This window comes from Chrysemys picta, chromosome 4 (assembly GCF_011386835.1).
Source record: "Chrysemys picta bellii isolate R12L10 chromosome 4, ASM1138683v2, whole genome shotgun sequence".
Classification (NCBI taxonomy): domain Eukaryota; kingdom Metazoa; phylum Chordata; order Testudines; family Emydidae; genus Chrysemys; species Chrysemys picta.
In genome coordinates, this window is record NC_088794.1 from 41,944,922 (window position 1) to 41,964,640 (window position 19,719).

Consider the following 19,719-nt stretch of genomic DNA (forward strand, 5'->3'; position numbering starts at 1 on the left):
TACTTGCATTGCTTGTCCTTGCACCAGTTGTTTGCTACTATGGATCTAATGCTGTTCTCACTTAAGTCAACAGAAGTTTTGCTTTTGACTTCAGTAGAAGTAGAATTAGGCTTCTATGCTGAATTAAGCAATGAGTAACCTGGAGAAGATGTATATAAACTCCATCTTCTATTCCTACTCCAGAGTCCAGAAAATAGAAACTTTAATTCTTAATCTTCTTATAAATCCAATAATTTGTTATAAAACTGAATTAATGTAAGTATTGCATAAGTAAAACTTACATGCACATTCCCATTTTGGGCAGCATTTGTCACCATTGATCTGAACAGCAAGCCCTAGAACTCCACAGCTGGGCTGAGTTGCATTGTAAGGGCAGTTCTGTGACTTGTTAACTTGGATTAGTTGTCCATCCAAGCAAATGTGTTTTATGCACTCATTCTCTGTAATTGGCTAAGGCATATTTAAAAGACATAGGTTACCATTCTTATCAAACTAAAGACACAACATTGCAGAAAGACAAGTAGGCCTGATTTTCAGAGACATTGAACGCTCTCAAACCCCAGTGAAGGCAATGGAAGCTGTAGATGCTCAACACCTCTGAAAATTAGACAATTTGTGAAAATGGTGCAAAACCATGGTTCTGTTCTAAATTCCAGAACAATATTATTAATTTTAGACAATACATCGGGCAGAAATACAGAAGAGAAATATGCAACGATCATAGAGATGGTGAAGATGGCTGAGTAAGTTTAAGGAATAGTCATTACAGGAAACAATCTGCCAGAAAAGTGGTAGATTGTGGTTCAAAAGATCCCTTCTACTGAGGAACATGAAATGGCACATGGTGCCAACGGTATTCCATGAAAAATCACCCCTTTTGGAAACTGAGGTCCAAAGCAGCATTACATTGCAGTAATTATGAAATCCACTAATTGCAATGGAGTTCCTCCAGATTTACCCACATGTAATTGAGATAGGTATCTGGCCCCATAGTTTGATAGATATTTTTAATACTGAATACAAAACATATGGCACATAAATAATTATTTCAGCACTAGTGGTAAGGGAACTTATCCATACATAAATCTACATTCCTGTCTATTTACAGAATGGCAGAGAGATGACCATGAACAATGTTACTCACTACACAAGTTTGGAGCGTTGCTGTTTCTCTAGCTGGCATGAAAGCTGATGCCGTGACTCCTGAGATAGCTTCAGCTGTTGTTAGTCCACCAGAATACTCTGTAGCAGACTCATAAAGTGGTTTGGTAGATACATAGGCAAATGAAGGAACTGATGCAGCCATTGTAGCATTTGAGTGGGTTGGCATCATTAACAATGAACTCTTTGAGGGTGTGTGGACCTCAGTTACAGACAGTGTTCCAAGTTTTGGAGTTTGACTAGTGGTGCCTGATGATGCAGCACTAGAAGAGGCAGTTTTTTGCTCAGAGGATGAATATATGGTGGACAAAACTGATACTCCTAGTTTAGGAGGCACAGCAGTTATATTTGTGAAATATGGAGAATGAAATGTCTGTGTTGTTTTTAAGGTGGGGGTGATCAAATCTGTGACGCCTGGCGTATGAAGAGACTGTGGTTTTGTAACCAGTACTGCAGGCTCTGCTGTTTCAGAGGTGATGGCTTTTTCTGTTTCTGAAGCAACAGAAAAATATATGGGTTTCCCTGAAAACAATGAGGTGGTGAGGGCTTCTTTTATTGCTGCTGTTGTCCCTGAAGTAGCTGATGCTGTAGTGATGTTTTGCGCTGTTACACTACTTCCTGATGAAGGTGCTAAAACAGTGGCTGTAGTCGAAGAACGTGTGGTAGCTGGTAACACTTTTCCTGCTTGGAATGTGGAACCGTAGGAAGTAGTTGAAAGTGGCACTTGCTTAGACAACGCCACAGTCTTCTCTGTAGTACTTTTGCCCATTGACGTGGATGCTGTTGAGATCACTGGTGTTAAAAGGGCACCTGCTAATGATTCCTTCTCCGTTGTGATGGGAGTTTCTGATGTTTCTGATAGAATAAGTGATGGAGATGTTAACTTCGATAAAGGAAATATGGCTATAGAGACTGTAGGTGTCTGACTAGAAACTATTGGTTCAGTAACTGCTGTCTGCTTTGTGGATTCAAAACTGGAATCTGACTTTTGGGTAGGAAATGATGGAAATTCTTTTTTCATTGTAGCTAATGGTGATGAAGTTGTAATTACTTTTGATGAAAAAGAGAGGGGTCTTGTGCTGACAGTCAAATCCATTTTTTTTCTGGTTGACGTTGGGAGTTTTGTCTGCAAAGCTGAGGCAGTTCCCGGTACGTAAGTCTGTAAGACAGTATCAGTTAAGGATGACTCTTTTTCAGTAGGTAAAAGAACTTTAGCTGGAACTACTGAGGTAGGAGATAACGTTGAAATAGCCACTGCAGGTCGCGAGGTAGTTAGGAATGGGTACAAGGTGGTGAATTCTTCTATAGATTCTGTTGTACTAAAGAGAGCTTCTGGATGAATAGCGGTGGTCAGTATTTCTGTTGGAGGCTGGTAAATTGTGGTACTTTTTTTGCTTTCCAAATAAGGTTTGGGAGTTGAAGGAACATGTTCTATTGTCAATTTAGTAGTGAAACGTGGTATAGCAGACTCCTCTCTGATCTGTGGAGAAACCATCGCTGCTGATGAAGTTTGAACAGAGGAAGTTGTAGCAAAGGAGGAGTAATCTTTGATTAATGATATTTGAGTTGTAGATGCTGTTTGTTTTACTGTTTCTGTGACGGTTTTAACTGTAGGCTTTGAGACTGTGGAAACTGTTTCAGTCTGTACTGGGTGCTTTGTAGTGGCTGGTTCCTTAGGTATTTTTTGTGTTAAAGTGTATAGGGAAACCGATGTCTCTGCCAGATACTGAGCGGTAGGGAATATATGAGGTGACTTTGTTGATGGAGATGTAACAGAAGTGCGCAAAGTTGACCTTTCTTTGACTGCTGTCACTTTTTTACTAGTTATTAGTCTGCTGCTGAATTCAGAGTATGGGGATAATGTAGCATCAGTAATATTCAAAGTGACTTTTGCTGGCAGTTCCGCAGGTGATGGTGATGTTAATGAACTTGGTTGCTCTTCTATAGTGGATATGGTTGAGGCAGTCAAATGGGGAGTCTTTCCTTCTGTTGAAAAAGTAGATTTTACTACTGATGTTCTTGGGTATAAAGTAATGGTCATTGTAACAGTAGCTTCAGATGATGTGCGCACAGAACTAGTGGCTGTCGTTGATATCTCTTTTCTAAATGAGGATAGTGGAAGCAGAGTAGTGAAAGGCGGTAGGGAGCTTGCTGGTGATGAAGCAAATGTAGTTGGCTTTCTGGTATGTACACTAGTAATTTTTTCTGTTTGTGCTTCATCAGGACGGACAATGATCCTTGTTGTTTCAGTCTCACTAAGAGTATATGGAGATTCAGCGATGAATGTTGTTTGCATTGTTTCCAATTGTTTAGTTACCAATGGAATTGTAGGGACCAAATCCACGATTTCTTTTGCTAAAGCAGATGTTTTTGTTGCTGATGTCATTCTAATAGTGTAGGGTTCAATGCTCATCTTTGTTGTATTAAGAAATAAAGGTGATTTGTATTCAGTAGATGTTCTTTGTGAGAATGTAGTTGGCTTTGCTGATAATTCATAGGGGCCTGTTATTTTAGATGTTACTTTTGTGGACAAAGGAACAGCTCTGGCAGTAGGAGATGAAACAGGATATTTAGTGTATAAAGTAGTCAGGGTTTCTGTCATATTTAGAACTATGAATGGTGGATATTCAGTAGTTGATGCTGTTTGCAAAGTTTCTTTTGATTCTGCTAAAGCTGGAGAAGCAGCACTTATATCGGGCAGTGAAAGCCTTTTTGTAGGAAGAATGCTGGGTTTTGCAGTTGTAGCTGAACTAGAATACAGTGAATATGGAGAAAAATATGAACTTGATGGCTGCTCCACACTTATGGTTGCTTGTATTATTTCTTTTTCACCAGTTGTAAATAGGAAGCCAGTTATTCCTGAGGATGATGATGACGACAACAATGGCGACATCTCTTTAGTTTGCAGAGTTGCTGTCTTTGCACCATGAGTTGTGGCAAGGAATACCCCTGCACTACCTGTCAAGTTTTGAACCATATATGTAGGAGTTTCAGTAACTGACAGTGTTACATGTAATAATGGAACAGGGTGTGTAGATAGTGGGGAAAATGTGGTCTTTATTTCTTCTTTGGTTAAAGCAACTGTTCCTTTTGTTGTTTCTGAAGTCATTGGTGGCTTCAGTGTAAATAATGTAGTAATCAGAGGAGAAAATGAAGTTTCAGTGACATTAGCTATTGTGGAAGAAGTTTGTTCAGTACTTGGTTTTGTTCCTTCTGAAGTTCTTGTTTGATTTGCTGTTGGTGCGTAAGAAGAGGTTTCCAAAGATTTGGTGTATTTGGTGAAATATGTGGTTGTTTGTTCTGTGGCTGATACAAAGTAAGGGGCTACAGTTTTTTCTGGTTTTAGTTTTGTTTCCACTGTGGGACGTATCCTAGTGCCTATTTCTGATGTTTCTGATATTGCAGTAGTTGTGATTGGTGATTCTGTTACTCTTATTATTGACGATGTCCCAGTTAAAATAAAAGTAGAAGTTGGTTTGCCTTCTGTTTCAGTGATTTTAGTCATTGCATGTGTTGTAGTTACAGTCTCAGGCTCTGTAGCACTCAAAACCTTAGGAGTGGTACTACTCGTTGCTTGTATACCTGTAGAGATTTCTGTAGTGGCAGGAGTTGTCGATGGAAAAACATCAAGTACTGAAGGGAAACTTATATTAGATTTTGGTGATTCAGACATTGCAATAGTGCTTTTGTCAGATGATGTAGCTCCAGTTGAATATGCCGAAACATTTGGTGATATAGTTGTGGTTAAAACTGTTGTATTTGGAATAAGAACAGTTGAAAATTTAGTTTTTTCTATGGTTGCACTGAATTGCCACTTTGATGCACGTGTTGTTTTTGTGTCTTTTGTTTCAGGTATAGGGGATGAAGTTACTACTTTACTCAGAACTGCTGCAACCGAGACATTGAAAGAACTGGAAGTTACATGTGAAAGAGTTGGTGTTCTCATACTGGATGGTGAAGGTCGAACATCAACTGAAGGCTCAATGCCTAAAACCAGACAAAAATAGATGTTAGTCTGTGAATCAATATACTAGAATCGTTAAGCTATTAGAGGTGGAAGGGATCCATATGAAGTCATCTAATCCTATCTTATTTTTTTTCCCTTTCTTCGGGTTTTTAATATTTTTAGAGCTTCTAAAAAAAAAAGATGTTAGGGAAGGCATTGACTATATATTTAATGTTACTGAAACTTTTATGGAAAAGGAACCTCTTAATTTTCTTTATAATTTGTCTTATATTTTAGGAAAAAGATATTTGTTTTAACTGAAAAGCACGTTAAATGATAACTCAAAATTTATGAACTTGGGCATCTAAAGTTAGATATGTAAAAACTGCAGTGGGTCACTTAAGTAAGAGGCCTAATTGTCACTGATATATTGCCAGGGCTCAAAATCTCTGAAAAATCAGGCCATTTATGTGGGTCCCTAAATATGGACTTAGATGTCTAACTTTGGACACCCATGTTTGAAAATTCTGGCTATACTACTTTAGGTATCTAGTAATGTCACAAGTTAAATATCAAATTAAACATAATAAAGTGGAAAATTTTGAACATACAATCTTCAAAATACACGCATCTTTGAGTGACTTCATCCAACACCATATGGAGAGGACACATGGGGACACATCCTTCCACTCTAAAAGAGAAACACAACATTAACTATTCAAGCAGTCGGTTATAGACAAAGTATTTAATTTTAAGAAAGCATTCTACATTTCTAAATAATTTAAGGCACAGGACCCTGATAATGGACCTTTCTGGTTCTCATCAGCTCAGGACATTTCTTCAAGATGCAGCTGACCACGTTTCCATTCCTGAAGATCTGAGCTAACATGTGAACTATGTAACTATCTTTGGAATGAATGTCGGCTTCCAATAATAAAGACTTTCATTTAGAAATGCCAGAGAGCCATTGCCCTCTGAAATAAAATTTGTTCAGTAGTTTTGTTAGGGACAGATATGGTTGCTGCAATGCCATCATGAGAGGAGCAGGGCCAGAACTATTTGACATTAGCTGACTACCACATCTTTTCAATGATACTCTTAATTTACGATACCCACTATCTTGAAAGATTACTACCATTCTAGGGCATCACTGTAATGTAGCTACCACAATGGCTACAATTCCACCACTTCCTCCTTCACTGAATTTTGATTAATGAATATGGTGCCATGGCACTGAACTATATCCAGTGCCGTATGTACTTATCATGCTATATAAATATTACTAGAATTATATACTTTTATTCTAGAAAAATGCTGATACTTACTTTGGTACATCCTGACAGTTTTGTCCCAAAGGGTCTCTGCATGTTTTGAAACAAGGGCTTGTACAGGCATCATAACGCCACTCGCATGTAGAATGGGCTGGAAACTTAAATTTGGCATCTGGAAGAATACATGATTTATTATACAGAGACATATATACATACCAATATGCATATACACACACATTATATATATATATATATATATATATATAAATAAATATAAATATAAAATACAATACACACACACACACACACGTACACACTATAGCAGGAGTCGGCAACGTTTGGCACACGGCTCGCCAGGGTAAGCACCCTGGCGGGCCGGGCCAGTTTTAATGACGTGGCAGGTTTGGCCGATCGCGGTCCCCACTGGCCACGGTTCGCTGTCCCGGGCCAATGGGGGCAGCGAGAAGCCGCGGCCAGCACATCACTCGCCCGCACCGCTTCTCGCCGCCCCCATTGGCCCAGGACGGCGAACCGCGGCCAGTGGGGGCCGCGATCGGCCGAACCGGCCGCGTCAGCAGGTAAATAAAACTGGCCTGGCCCGGCCCGCCAGGGTGCTTAACCTGGCAAGCCGCGTGCCAAACGTTGCCGATCCCTGCTCTATAGTGAGCACACTTAAAAGGTTCATTTTGGTTTTAGAAATATTACTATTTCTATTGACTGTATTTAAAATGGGGGAATATCTGAAATGTTTAGTATCTCTGAAACTGGAATGAACATTAAGTGTATCCACTGTATATTACACATGCAGAGTAATGCATATGCAAACTATTTTACACTATGCAGTAGAAAATGTGACATTGTATTCTAGTTGACATATCTATTTTCTAGTGCATACTAAAACAATTTGAAGACTGACAGTGCAGCAAGAAATAATAGACATTCAGCAATATTTTAAAAACAAACTTCATAAAAGAATAAACTATATAACTTTTCTGATAACTCTGGCTGAACTGTTGTAAATTTTCAGTGGGGAAACAACATGAAATCAATGTGAGTAATGTTGATTCAGTGGGATCATTACTATGAAAGACTTAGAAGAACATGCTACTTTATTTAATGTGCTACTTTAATGATTTTTTAAAAGAGGTTGCATCAGCAAGAGTGGTTTATTTGGTGTGCAAAATTAGGCAACACAAGGAGACTTTCCAGAAGGTTTGTACAGTGCAACAGCTTTTACTTTAGAGGAAAAATGAAACACCATTTCAAACAAGCAAATAATCAGAAATCATTACATTTAAAACATACATTCTTAAGGTTGATCTTTTCAGAAACAGTAAAAGGCCAACATTTTAAAAGAGGACCATAACTGAATCAGAGAATAGTTTTCAGACTCAATATATGTGCCCCTTAATGTCAGAAGCAACTGAGCTATATGCAGGCGTGTAGTATAGATTTCTCCTATTTATCATGACCAAGCACCACTCCAAGACTTGGAAAACTACAATCATAGTTCACACGTCACTTTAAAAAAGGGTGTCCCGTTAAATGAAATCGATACTATGATGAATTTAAAAATCACCTGCATCACCTTAGTAACATCTTTGTGGAATAGTGTTTATTAAAAGGTATTAAAATCACAAAATTGAAATACAAATAGCAAAAGCAGTTAGGGAAAGTGTGAAATTCTTGTGCATGGGCCAGAGAATAAAATTGGGAAATTTTCATTAATAAGTAGTGTCTTCACATATTTATTAAATAATGATGCAATGTCATAGAGGAAGTGTTAAGAAGAAAACAAATAAAAAGTGACCTACATCTCAGGGGGAGTATAAACCAGCAACCTCACATCAGCTGTGTGTGTGTGCGTGCACACATGCACACAAGGATAATTGAAGGCCAGTGCTTAATTTGTGCCAGCGCTTGCCAGGGCTGAGCCCCGGCACCTCTAAACTTGGCAGTTCATTGCCCGGCACCTCTGGCTTTGCTGCATCAGTTATGAAAATAAAAAAATTGCTTGAGCCCCAGCATCTCTTTCATTACAAACTTAGCACTGCTTAAAGTTCTCCTTTGCTCTAGCCTGATCTTGCACTATCTGTTTCCACGCAAATCCCCCTGTGCCATGTTAGATGACCCTCAGGGCTCCTCAAAGTTCTGCTAGACTTCAACAACTATAGGGAACCAAAAATGTATCCAGAGGTTAGGATATCATTCTGGTGTCCTAGCCCAAGCCCCTTTTCTCTTGTCGCACTGGCAGTGAGAGCAAGGAAAGAGTGCATTATATGAGCTTTCCTTAGCAAGTTAGGGTATGTCCAGACTACCCGCCGTATCGGCGGGTAGCGATCGATTTATCGGTCATCGATATATCACGTCTCATTAAGACGCGATATATTGATCCCCGAACACGCGCCCTGTCAATTCCGGAACTCCACCGGAGCGAGTGGCGGTAGTGGAGTCAACGGGGGAGCCGCAGCCGGCGATCCCGCGCTGTGAGGACCCAAGGTAAATCGATCTAAGATACTTCGACTTCAGCAACGCTATTCACGTAGCTGAAGTTGCGTATCTTAGATCAATTCCCCCCCCCCCCCCCCCCCCCCAGTGTAGACCAACCCTTAAAGTGGACACCAGGCCAGATTATGCCACCTAGGCAACCTGATGCAGAGCAGCTGCACCACACAGAACATTTGTGTTAGAGATTGGGGAGTAGTGTTTATTACATGAAAATATGTTTTGCTACCATGATTATATTTTTAGGGTGATATTCAAGACTTCTGTCCTGAAAAAGCTCCCACTGATCTTAGCTTCAGTGAGGAGTGAAGTATCAGGATCTTTAATTCACTGCTATTTTACATTTGTTTGGAGACATGTGACTCTTTTCCAAAAGACGTCAGAAATTTTTTCCCTCTTCAGCCTAGGTACATCTGTACTTATGGGTAGTTGTTATACTATTACTAGTAATACAAGTCCCCTCTTGCTTGATAAAAAATAATAATTCTCATAGAGCAGAAGAGAATATGTAAATCAAGTTTTAATAACTTCCCCATTTTCTATATTAAAAGAGTGTACCTGTTGCCATCTAGTGTTATCCTCTAACAATGCCAGTCTGTATAATATCCCTGAATTATTATTTCTATGAGAAACACTGGTTTTATTGTAGTAGCAAGTGAATTTACTAAATTACATTTGCTATAAATTATTAAGCATGTGTATCCTGTTCCAGTGGGAGAATCTGCAGTTGCTTAAATCTGATAGCGATGGGAGGAGGGAATACTTTACATACAATTTTCACTAAATGCGTAGGATTTTATATTCTGTGTAACAGAGTTGATATGCAGGCAGGAACCATGAGGTGGAAGGATACATGGCATAGACACACAACAGATATGGATAATCTGAGGAGATCATAGAGGATTATTTGTGCATGTATAGAAGATCTCTGAAGCTTTATTTCTTGCTTTATTGGAACTGTCATATACTTGGAATAATATGCCCTTCAATCCATTTCCCGCCAAGTAAAGTAAACGAGAAGAGGGAAGAATCAAAATAATTGATATTTGAATTTTTCACCATCTCTTTCTTTACTATTAATAGGCTTACATTTCCATTGTTAGAATGCGTACAATAGAATAGATAGTCCTAATCCTGCAAAGAGGCTCCATGTGAACTCCATAATCTGCCAGTGTGATTCTTTATACAAGACCTGGGCCACTGTAACCTTCTTTCATCCAAGCACAAGAGTTATATGTTCTACATTCAAAATTAGATAAAAACCAAACAGATTGGGTCTGATGAGCACCTACATATCCCAGTAACTTCAAACAGAGTTGCAAGCATTCAACACTTCTAAAAAATCAACCAGAGTTCTTTAGAAAGCATATATTTCTAACCAAGTAATGTATGGGTTTCATAGCTGTGTAGTAAACCCAATGCCCCAGGTTCATAACCGTGATTGCTATATAACTAGGCTTGGCAGAATTCAATTTTTATTATTTTATAATTTTGACAGATAATATAGATGTATTATAAGCAATATTTTTAAATGTTTATGTATCTAAATGTTCACAGTTGCAGGAAATTATGCAGCAAATTAAGGGGTGTGTATCAGACAATAATTATTTAATGACAGCAGATGCTGAGATCCAAACAGTTAAAGCTTTATAACCATTAAAACACAAATTGTCAACATCAACATGTCAAAATATACAAAGTAAATATCCTTATAAGTTCTCAAGCAGCATTTTTCTTACTTTGCCTATGTGTTAATTTCAATTATCATCAATGGAAATATTTTCTCATTGGTTTGTGTGTACAGTGAAATCCATATTTACTGACATTTACCAATAAAAATCTAATTCTTCCAAGCCTATATATAATCCAGACATGCTCACATAAAAAAACACATCCTGACTGAATTCCCAGGATGTTTTACATAATAGAAAGCCCTGAATTATATCCCACCAATCTCAGCAAAAAAGCAACTCAACCAAAAAAAAAAGATGTTATTTCCTGTTTTAAGACGTTCATGAGCAAAGTAGATAGACACAGTGCGTGCTTGAAATATTCTATTAAAACAGTAACCATAACTGGAGAAAATACCATAAATATTCTCTTATTTCCAATTTCCCAGAATAAATATTTACTTATTTTTCCTTTGTTTCTGCACTTTATAATTCCAGAATGTGACAGACATTGGAGCTTTTCTGAAATTATTAGATACTCTAGATTAGTAGTTCCCTGGGGGTCCGCCAAGCAGGGCCAGCATTAGACTAGCTGGGGCCCAGGGCAGAAAGCCAAAGCCCCACTGCATGGGGCTGAAACTCGGGGCCCTGAGGCCTGCCACCTGGGGCTGAAGCTGAAGCCTGAGCAACTTAGCTTCACTGGGCCCCTGTGACATGGGGCCCCGGGCAATTGCCCTGCTTGCTGTCCCCTAACATTGTCCTTGGCTTTTATATGCAGAAACACAGTTGTTGTGGCACAAGTGGGCCATGGAGTTTTTATAGCATGTTGGGGGAGGCTCAGAAAGAAAAAGGTTGAGAACCCCTGCTCTAGATGACTATGAGCATTTATTTACCCATATTTTGCAGTACTTTATTCTCAAATCACTCGCAAGAACACCTTATAACACTAAAGAGACAAGTCGGGGGAATGCTAACACACATGCTTTTCTCCCTAGTAGCTTTAAGTTGCATGCTTTCTCTATGTGTAAAATCTGGAGAATTGAGTACTTGAGGGCATGTGCCAAGTGCCTCATATGCACGACATTTTCAGACAGCATCTAGTAATACAGGGGTGTATGTCTATGACTTCTGTTCTCCATTTCTCAGAAAACATGGGTAGGTAGTGGGTGAAGTTATGAATGTTGCTGAGTAAACAATTAGCAAAGAAAAACTGTGTGGCCACTGGAGATCTTCCATTACAGTCAGGGAATTTCAGACAAATGAGAATGTTAAACTGAGCGAAGCTGGATTTTTGTAAGTGTGTAAATTACAAAAGGAATGCACCTAATCACTCATGTCAGCTACTAAAATGCCTCCAGAGGGATGGATTAGAAGACGGATATACCTTCCAATGATCTGAAAGCAATATTATAGTTATCCCTTGGGAGAAAACTAGATTAACCCAAAAAGCTGTATGAGAGTAGAGTACCGAAGGAGATTATGTGCCAAAATATCTATGTGTATTTTCCCATAATTTTTCAATGCAGTTTGCCCAAGTCACAGTTAGGGACAGACTGTGAATAGCACTCGTGCAGAAGTGTTGAGGGGAAGCATGTATCTATCTACGTACTTGTACTGGGTCCTAACAGTGTAATATGTGAGCCTTCCCCCTTTATTGTGCACACCAGACAAAGGCCAGTCATAACTGTAGTCCTGTGCACACATTAATAGGGGACAAGTCTTTTCCCACCTATAACACTGCTCTACAGCCAAAATGCTTCTGAAATAAATGTAGTCAAACTTTTAGTACTAATTCTGGGTCACTGAGAACGAAAACGATGCTTAAAATTGTTGATTGGCTCTAGTTTTCAAGATATGCTATTGGGTCAGTATATACGACCCTTGACTTGGGAATGGCGGAGGATAAGTGAGTTATAAAGGGAAGGGATCTCAATTTAAACCAGAAATGACTAAAATATATCTTTGACTGGATCTATGAATAAATCTATGACTGGGTTTGGACAGTACTTGCTTTTTAGGCAAAACAATGAATGATGCAATCTGAAGCTGGTATTGTGTCATACATGATATGAATTGCATCATGTTATTCCTAGAAGTCATGGATGATGCAATCATAATGAAGCTTACATCACTCTGCTGAACAAATTGCCCTATATCAGCTCTAGAAATCATACAGTGTCGTGCTCTCTTATTTGTCAGTGTTTGATTTTGCAAAGGGACACATTTCTGTTTAGCCAAAGTGAGCTGAGATGTCTCGTACTTGTGTGAACAGTGCAGATAACTTCTGCTATGTTTGTGGTGAAGTGACTTTTGCATCACAAAGGCGCAGTATAACCACTATGGTTAAGAAAGCCTATCACTTTTGTTTTGGCTGCAAAACTGGAGATCAGGACAAGAGGTGGGCCCCACACATATGCTGCAACACTTGTGCAACAAATCTTCGCCAGTGGTTGAACAGGAAAAGGAAATCTATGCCTTTTGCAGTGCCAATGATTTGGAGAGAGCCAACAGATCATACCAGCAATTGTTACTTCTGCATGGTGCCTCCAGTTGGGAAAGGTGTGTCAAAGAAGAAAAAGTGGACTGTGCATTATCCAAACATTCCATCAGCTATACGCCCAGTACCCCACGGAGAAGGACTGCCGGTTCCTGATGCACCAGAATCACTCTCACTTGAGTCAGACGAGGAAGAGGATGAAATTTCTGCTCCTGAACCATCAATGTCACAGGACCACATTTTCTCCCATCTTCCTCCTCTGAACCACACCTCATAACACAAGATGAACTGAATGACCTTGTCAGGGATTTGGAACTACCCAAGCGTAAGGCAGAGCTGTTGGGCTCCAGACTACAGCAGTGGAATCTCCTGGCAGGTGATGTTAGGGTTTCCATGTTCCGTGACCATCAAAAGGATCTTGTCCCATTCTTCTTCATGGAAGGTGATCTTGTAGCCTGCAACAACATCGATGGTGTGATGGCAGCCCTCAACATCGTTCACGATCCAGATGAGTGGAGACTGTTCATTGATTCATCGAAGATGAATCTTAAAGCTGTTTTACTGCATAATGGTAATGTTTTGCCATCGATTCCAGTTGGTCATGCAGTCCATATGAAGGAAACCTATGACAACATGAAACAACTTTTGAGGTGCATAAACTATGACCAACATCAGTGGTAGCTTTGTGGCGATTTGAAGGTTGTGGCTCTCTTGCTTGGTCTGCAGACTGGATACAAAAAGTACTGCTGTTTTCTCTGCGAATGGGATAGTCGTACAAGAGATTCCCACTACATCGAGAAAGATTGGCCACTCCGACAGTCATTGGAGCCTGGGAGGAAAAGTGTTCAACATCCACCACTTGTTGAATCAAGGAAGATTTTGTTACCACCCTTACACATCAAGCTGGGTCTGATGAAGAACTCTGTCATGGCCATTGACAAAACATAAGCAGCTTTCAAGTACCTCCGTGGAAAATTTCCAAGGTTAAGTGAAGCTAAGATAAAGGAAGGTGTCTTTGATGGTCCTCAGATTCTTGAATTTCTTCAGAATGATGCATTTGACCATGCACTGCGTGGCAAGGAAAAGACGGCATGGAAAGTCTTCCAGTTAGTGGCAATAAATTTTCTCTGAAAAACAAGGCAGACAACTACAGGTTGTTGGTGGAAAACCTCCTCAAGGCATACAAAAGCCTTGGTTGCAACATGTCACTAAAGATACATTTTTTGCACTCTCATCTAGATTTTTTTCCACCGAACTGCGGAGCAGTGAGCGACGAGCACGGCGAGCGATTTCACCAGGACATTGCAACAATGGAGAAACGCTATCAGGGCAAATGGAGCCCATCAATGCTTGCAGACTATTGCTGGACAGTGACAAGAGATGCTCCATTTAATGAATACAAGAGACAAGCCAAGAAGCGCAGAGTAGACACTGAATAGGACTAAACTATGTACATAATAGTTTTTTGCCTCTTGTTTCATAATACATTTTATTTATATAACCCTTTTGCTGATTTTTAAAGTGTTACATAAACAGGACAGACGAAATATTATCATGTAAAGCAACCATAAACACATGAAAAGACCTAGGTTTACAATTTATGATTAAAACTCTACTATCTACACAATATACATAGACATAAAATGTAAAAACTTAAATATCTTAGAAACAGTAGCCAATCAGTTGTTTTAATTGTCATATTTGAATTCATCACATCAAAATACATAATAAATAGCACATTTTATCTCTGAAGCAGACGACTTCTCAAAAATTGTAGACCAGTGTAACACAATCCATATAATGGGCCAGTCACATCAGGGAAAAGCAGGGTACATCATCCTAATGGATGGTGAAGCCTGTGCGTCCCTTGTCCCCTGCACACCCTGAAGCTCAGAGAAGGATTAGGACTCCTTGAGGCTCTAGTCTTCCTGGGCTCCAGCTGGGGTGGTGTGAATTCACCACTTCCCTTATTCATTGTAATATCATCAGATGTGACTCCTACCTGTCTAGTGCATTAACCTGCATATCCAGATCAAATGACTTCTAAATATAACATCGCTGCAGCCAATTTGTATCATAAGCTACAAGTCATATTTTGGGAGCCCTTGTGCCTTAAGATTCATGAGCATTAGGGCTGTCGATTAATCACAGTTAACTCATGCGATTAACTCAAAAAAATTAATCACAATTAAAAAAATTAATTGTGATTAATCACAGTTTTAATCACACTGTTAAACAATAGAATACCAATTTAAATGTATTAAATATTTTTGATGGTTTTATATTTTGAAATATAATTATTTCAATTAAATCACAGAAAACAGTGTACAGTACTCACTTTATATGATTTTTATTAGAAATATTTGCACTGTAAAAATGATAAAAGAAATAGTATTTTTCAATTCACTTCAGACAAGTACTGTATTTCAATCTCTTTATCATGAAAGCGCAACTTACAAAGGTAGATTTTTTTTGTTACATAACTGCACTCAAAAACAAAACCATATAAAACTTTACAGCCTGCAAGTCCACTCAGTCCTACTTCTCGTTCAACCAATCACTAAGACAAACAAGTTTGTTTACATTTATGGGAGATAATGCTGCCCCCTTCTTATTTACAATGACCCCTGAAAGTAAGAACAGACATTCACATGGCACTTTAGTAGCTTGCATTGCAAGGTATTTACTTGCCAGATATGCTAAACATTCGTATGCCCCTTCATGGTTTTGCCACCATTCCAGAAGACATGCTTCCATGCTGAAGACGCTCATTAAAAAAATAATGCATTAATTACATTTGTGACTGAACTCCTTGGGGAAGAACTGTATGTCTCCTCCTCTGTGTTTTACCTGCATTCTGACATATATTTCATATTATAGCAGTCTCAGATGATGACCCAGTGTGTTGTTCATTTTAAGAACACTTTCACTGCAGATTTGACAAAACGCAAAGAAGGTACCAATGTGATATTTCTAAAGATAGCTATAGCACTTGACCGAAGATTGAAGAATCTGAAATGCCTTCCAAAATCTGAGAAGGACGAGCATGCCTTCCAAAACCTGAGAAGGTGTGAAGCATGCTTTCAGAAGTCTTAAAAGTGCAACACTGCAATGCGGAAACTACAGAACCTGAACCACCAAAAAAGAAAATCAACCTTCTGCTGGTGACTTCTGACTCAGATGATGAAAATGAACATGCGTCGGTCTGCATTGCTTTGGATTTTTAATCAAAAAGAACCCATCATCAGCATGGACGCATATCCTCTGGAATGGTGGTTGAAGCATGAAGGGACATATGAATCTTTAGCGCATCTGGCACAAATATCTTACAACGCCGGCTAGAACAGTGCCATGCGAATGCCTGTTCTCACTTTCAGGTGACATTGTAAACAAGAAGCGGGCAGCATTATCTCCTGCAAATGTAAACAAACTTTTTGTCTTAGCAATTGGCTGAACAAGAAGTAGGCCTGAGTGGACTTGTAGGCTCTAAAGTTTTACATTGTTATATTTTTGAATGCAGTTATTTTTGGTACATAATTCTACATTTGTAAGTCCAACTTTCATGATAAAGATTGCACTACAGTACTTGTATTAATTAAATTGAAAAATACTATTTTTTCATTTTTACAGTGCAAATATTTATAATAAAAATAAATATGAAGTGAGCACTGTATACTTTGTATTCTGTATCGTAATTGAAATCAATATATTTTAAAATGTGGAAAACATCCAAAAATATTTATATAAATGGTATTCTATTATTGTTTAGCAGTGCGATTAATTGTGATTAATTTTTTTAATCGCTTGACAGCCCTAATTAGCACCATTTCCAAATGATTGCAATAAATTCTCTACCAGGTTTTATCCCTGAGCAGCTAATGTTTCAACTTGAGATGCTACATGTTTTCTTGCCAGGCACATCATGCTCATTTTCTCTGGGTTTTTGATCACTGCATTGCATTATACAGTTTTTGACATGTAGGCACTATCTGACTCCTGTGTCTACAAACGGATGGCCAGAACCTAGAGCAGACTTAAGCAACTGGTGGAGTCAGCACAGAGCACCTTCAGTTACCACTGACTGCAACAGGAGATCAGCGCATTCTAGGAGATGCTCAGCAGCACCTCATAAGACTAAAACACAGACAATGAACCCACCTATTATAGCCACACCCTGTATGTTACCACAGCAGTAATTCATGGTGTGCTTAAGCCAGCATGGAACTGTGTTAAGTGTGTCTCAATTGTAAGTCACATAGGGCCAATTAAATTTCTATGTTTGTTTATTATTATTATTAATTACTATTATTATTATTATTATTTGGCGTGTCTAGAGGCCCCAAATCAGATTAGGGATCCATTATGACAGGCACCATACAAACACAGTAAAAGACAGTCCCTGCCCCAAAGAGTTTCCAGTCTAAATAGACCAAACTTGGGAGGGGAAACAGAGGCACAGAGAGGTGAAGTGACTTGCCTGAGATCACAGAGCAGAATTCATGTCTCCTGACTCCTAATCCAGTGCTCTCTTCACTAGACCACTCTGCCTATCTTCACTTTGCCACTGCTCTATACAGTTTATGAACAGTAATATTGATAAGGATTTAAGGAACACCAGGAAAAAAATCAATAAAGTCACTTATACACCCATTTCTGCAGCTTGGTACAGACACTTTTCTCACTCTCCTATATCAATTATAGAAATTAAATTCCACAGTGGACTTAGACTTTTGTTGTCACTATAGCTACTGTTCCCCCATAATAGAAAATATAACTTCTTTATATGTGCCTCTGATACTGTGGATTTCATCTGTCACAGTACCAGCACTTTATGTTGCCATATGACACTAATCAGCCATTTCCATGTCATGCTTCCCATGTTTACAGTGCTTACAGTCTTCCTCTAACATCTAGCCGTTTATTGTATTTTGGGTGATACTGCAGTTCTGTAGGGAGACAGGGTGGCTGCCCTCCGAACCTGAGGGTAAAGGGCCTTTCCCTCAGCCTGAGTGGGCGGGGCCAGCCCAAGCTTGCTCCACCCCCCGGAAGGGGAGGGGTGGAACAGGAAGTATAAAGGGCGGGGCCCTTAGCCCAGTTAGGGCAGCACCAGGGAGGGAGGCAGACGCAGACCGTGGGCTGCTCCCTTCAGACCCTGCTGCCACGCCAGGGGAAGCCCTGGACCAGTGGAGACCTCACCTGGAGGACGGACTGGGGCTGCCAGGACTGCCCGCGGCCGAGTACCCAGAGGAACTGGAGGAGCCGGAGGGGGAGCTGGAGCTGCCAGCCGCCGAGTACCCAGAGGAGCTGGAGGAGCCTGAGCGGGAGCTGGAGCTGCCAGCAGCGGACTACCCCGACGCACCGGCGGGACCAGAGGGATTCGGACGAGCGATCGGGTAGGAAGTAGCCCAGGGACAGTACTGCACAGTGGTGAGTCTATATTGCGGAAAGACCCCGCTGATCCAGTGGCAGGACCCTCGTCCTGCCACTGTCAGGGCCCTGGGCTGGAACGCAGTGGTGTAGGGTGGGCCTGCGTTCCTCTACCCGGCCGGGCCACGTCGGGACCTTTCCCGGCGCTCCCCTGCCTGAGGGACGCGCTATTGACCTTTGCCGGCGCTCCCCTGCCTGAGGGGCGCGCTATTGACCTTTGCCGGCGCTCCCCTGCCTGAGGGGCGCGCTATTGACCTTTGCCGGCGCTCCCCTGCCTGAGGGGCGCGCTACTGACTTTGCCGGCGCTCCCCTGCCTGAGGGGCGCGCTACTGACTTTGCCGGCGCTCCCCTGCCTGAGGGGCGCGCTACTGACTTTGCCGGCACTCCCCTGCCTGAGGGGCGCGCTACTGACTTTGCCGGCGCTCCCCTGCCTGAGGGGCGCGCTACTGACTTTGCCGGCGCGCCCCTGCCGGAGGGGCGCGCTATTGACCTTTGCCGGCGCTCCCCTGCCTGAGGGGCGCCCTGCAGACTCTGGCTGGTGGCCGCCCCACCGCTAATTCCCCGCTGACGGAGGCGTGACCCAGGCCGGCCAGTGACCTCATAGCTCCCCACCGCCCCCTAGCGGGTAGGTGGGCTGACGTGGATCACAAGTTCACTCACAACAAAGTAGTGATGTTCAGTTTACTGACAATGAGTTAAGCTTTTTACATCAGAGTTTTTATACGTTTCTCTATCAAGGATTTGTCATGGCATTTGAAGGAAACCACATATCTTCTGATGAAGTCTATCATAATTTGCTCTCTATCCAGTGAAATGATATAGCCTTAACAGAATAAGGAGTTATTCTCTGGATGACAATCATTCCAGTTTACATGCCAACCAAACCCATGTTTCTACTACCTGAGGAAGAGCTGAGCACCTTAGTATGTCAGTCACAGCTGATGAACGTGTTAATACAGAAATTTCGAATGTGAATCAGGACATATACTTTGCAGTATTTATATATATTTTATCAAACACCATATTTAGCTCTGTCACTGCTGTTTGGATATTGGAGAAATACTGTGTTCTCTATACACGAGGCCCTAGGCTTTAACATATTAATTCCCTTCTTCCTGACTTTTGAAATTAATTCTTTGATAATAAGTATCCTACTATTTTTTGATATTCTGACCTAGAGAATAAATAATGACACTGAGATCCCAGTTCTCCTGAGTCCTAATCCTATCACTGATTCACTTG

General features: G+C 40.5%; 1 protein-coding gene across 1 annotated transcript in view; it reads right to left on the reverse strand.

Annotated features, from left to right (window-relative positions):
* OTOG (otogelin) overlaps window positions 1-19,719 on the reverse strand; it is a 169,766-nt gene that overhangs the window by 43,938 nt on the left and 106,109 nt on the right. The window contains exons 33-36 of the mRNA XM_065592102.1: window positions 6,433-6,550; window positions 5,719-5,798; window positions 1,145-5,148; window positions 282-450 (exon numbers count right to left, since the gene is read on the reverse strand). Of these exons, the coding sequence (XP_065448174.1) occupies window positions 282-450; window positions 1,145-5,148; window positions 5,719-5,798; window positions 6,433-6,550 (4,371 nt within the window). The remainder of the gene's footprint in view (window positions 1-281; window positions 451-1,144; window positions 5,149-5,718; window positions 5,799-6,432; window positions 6,551-19,719) is intronic.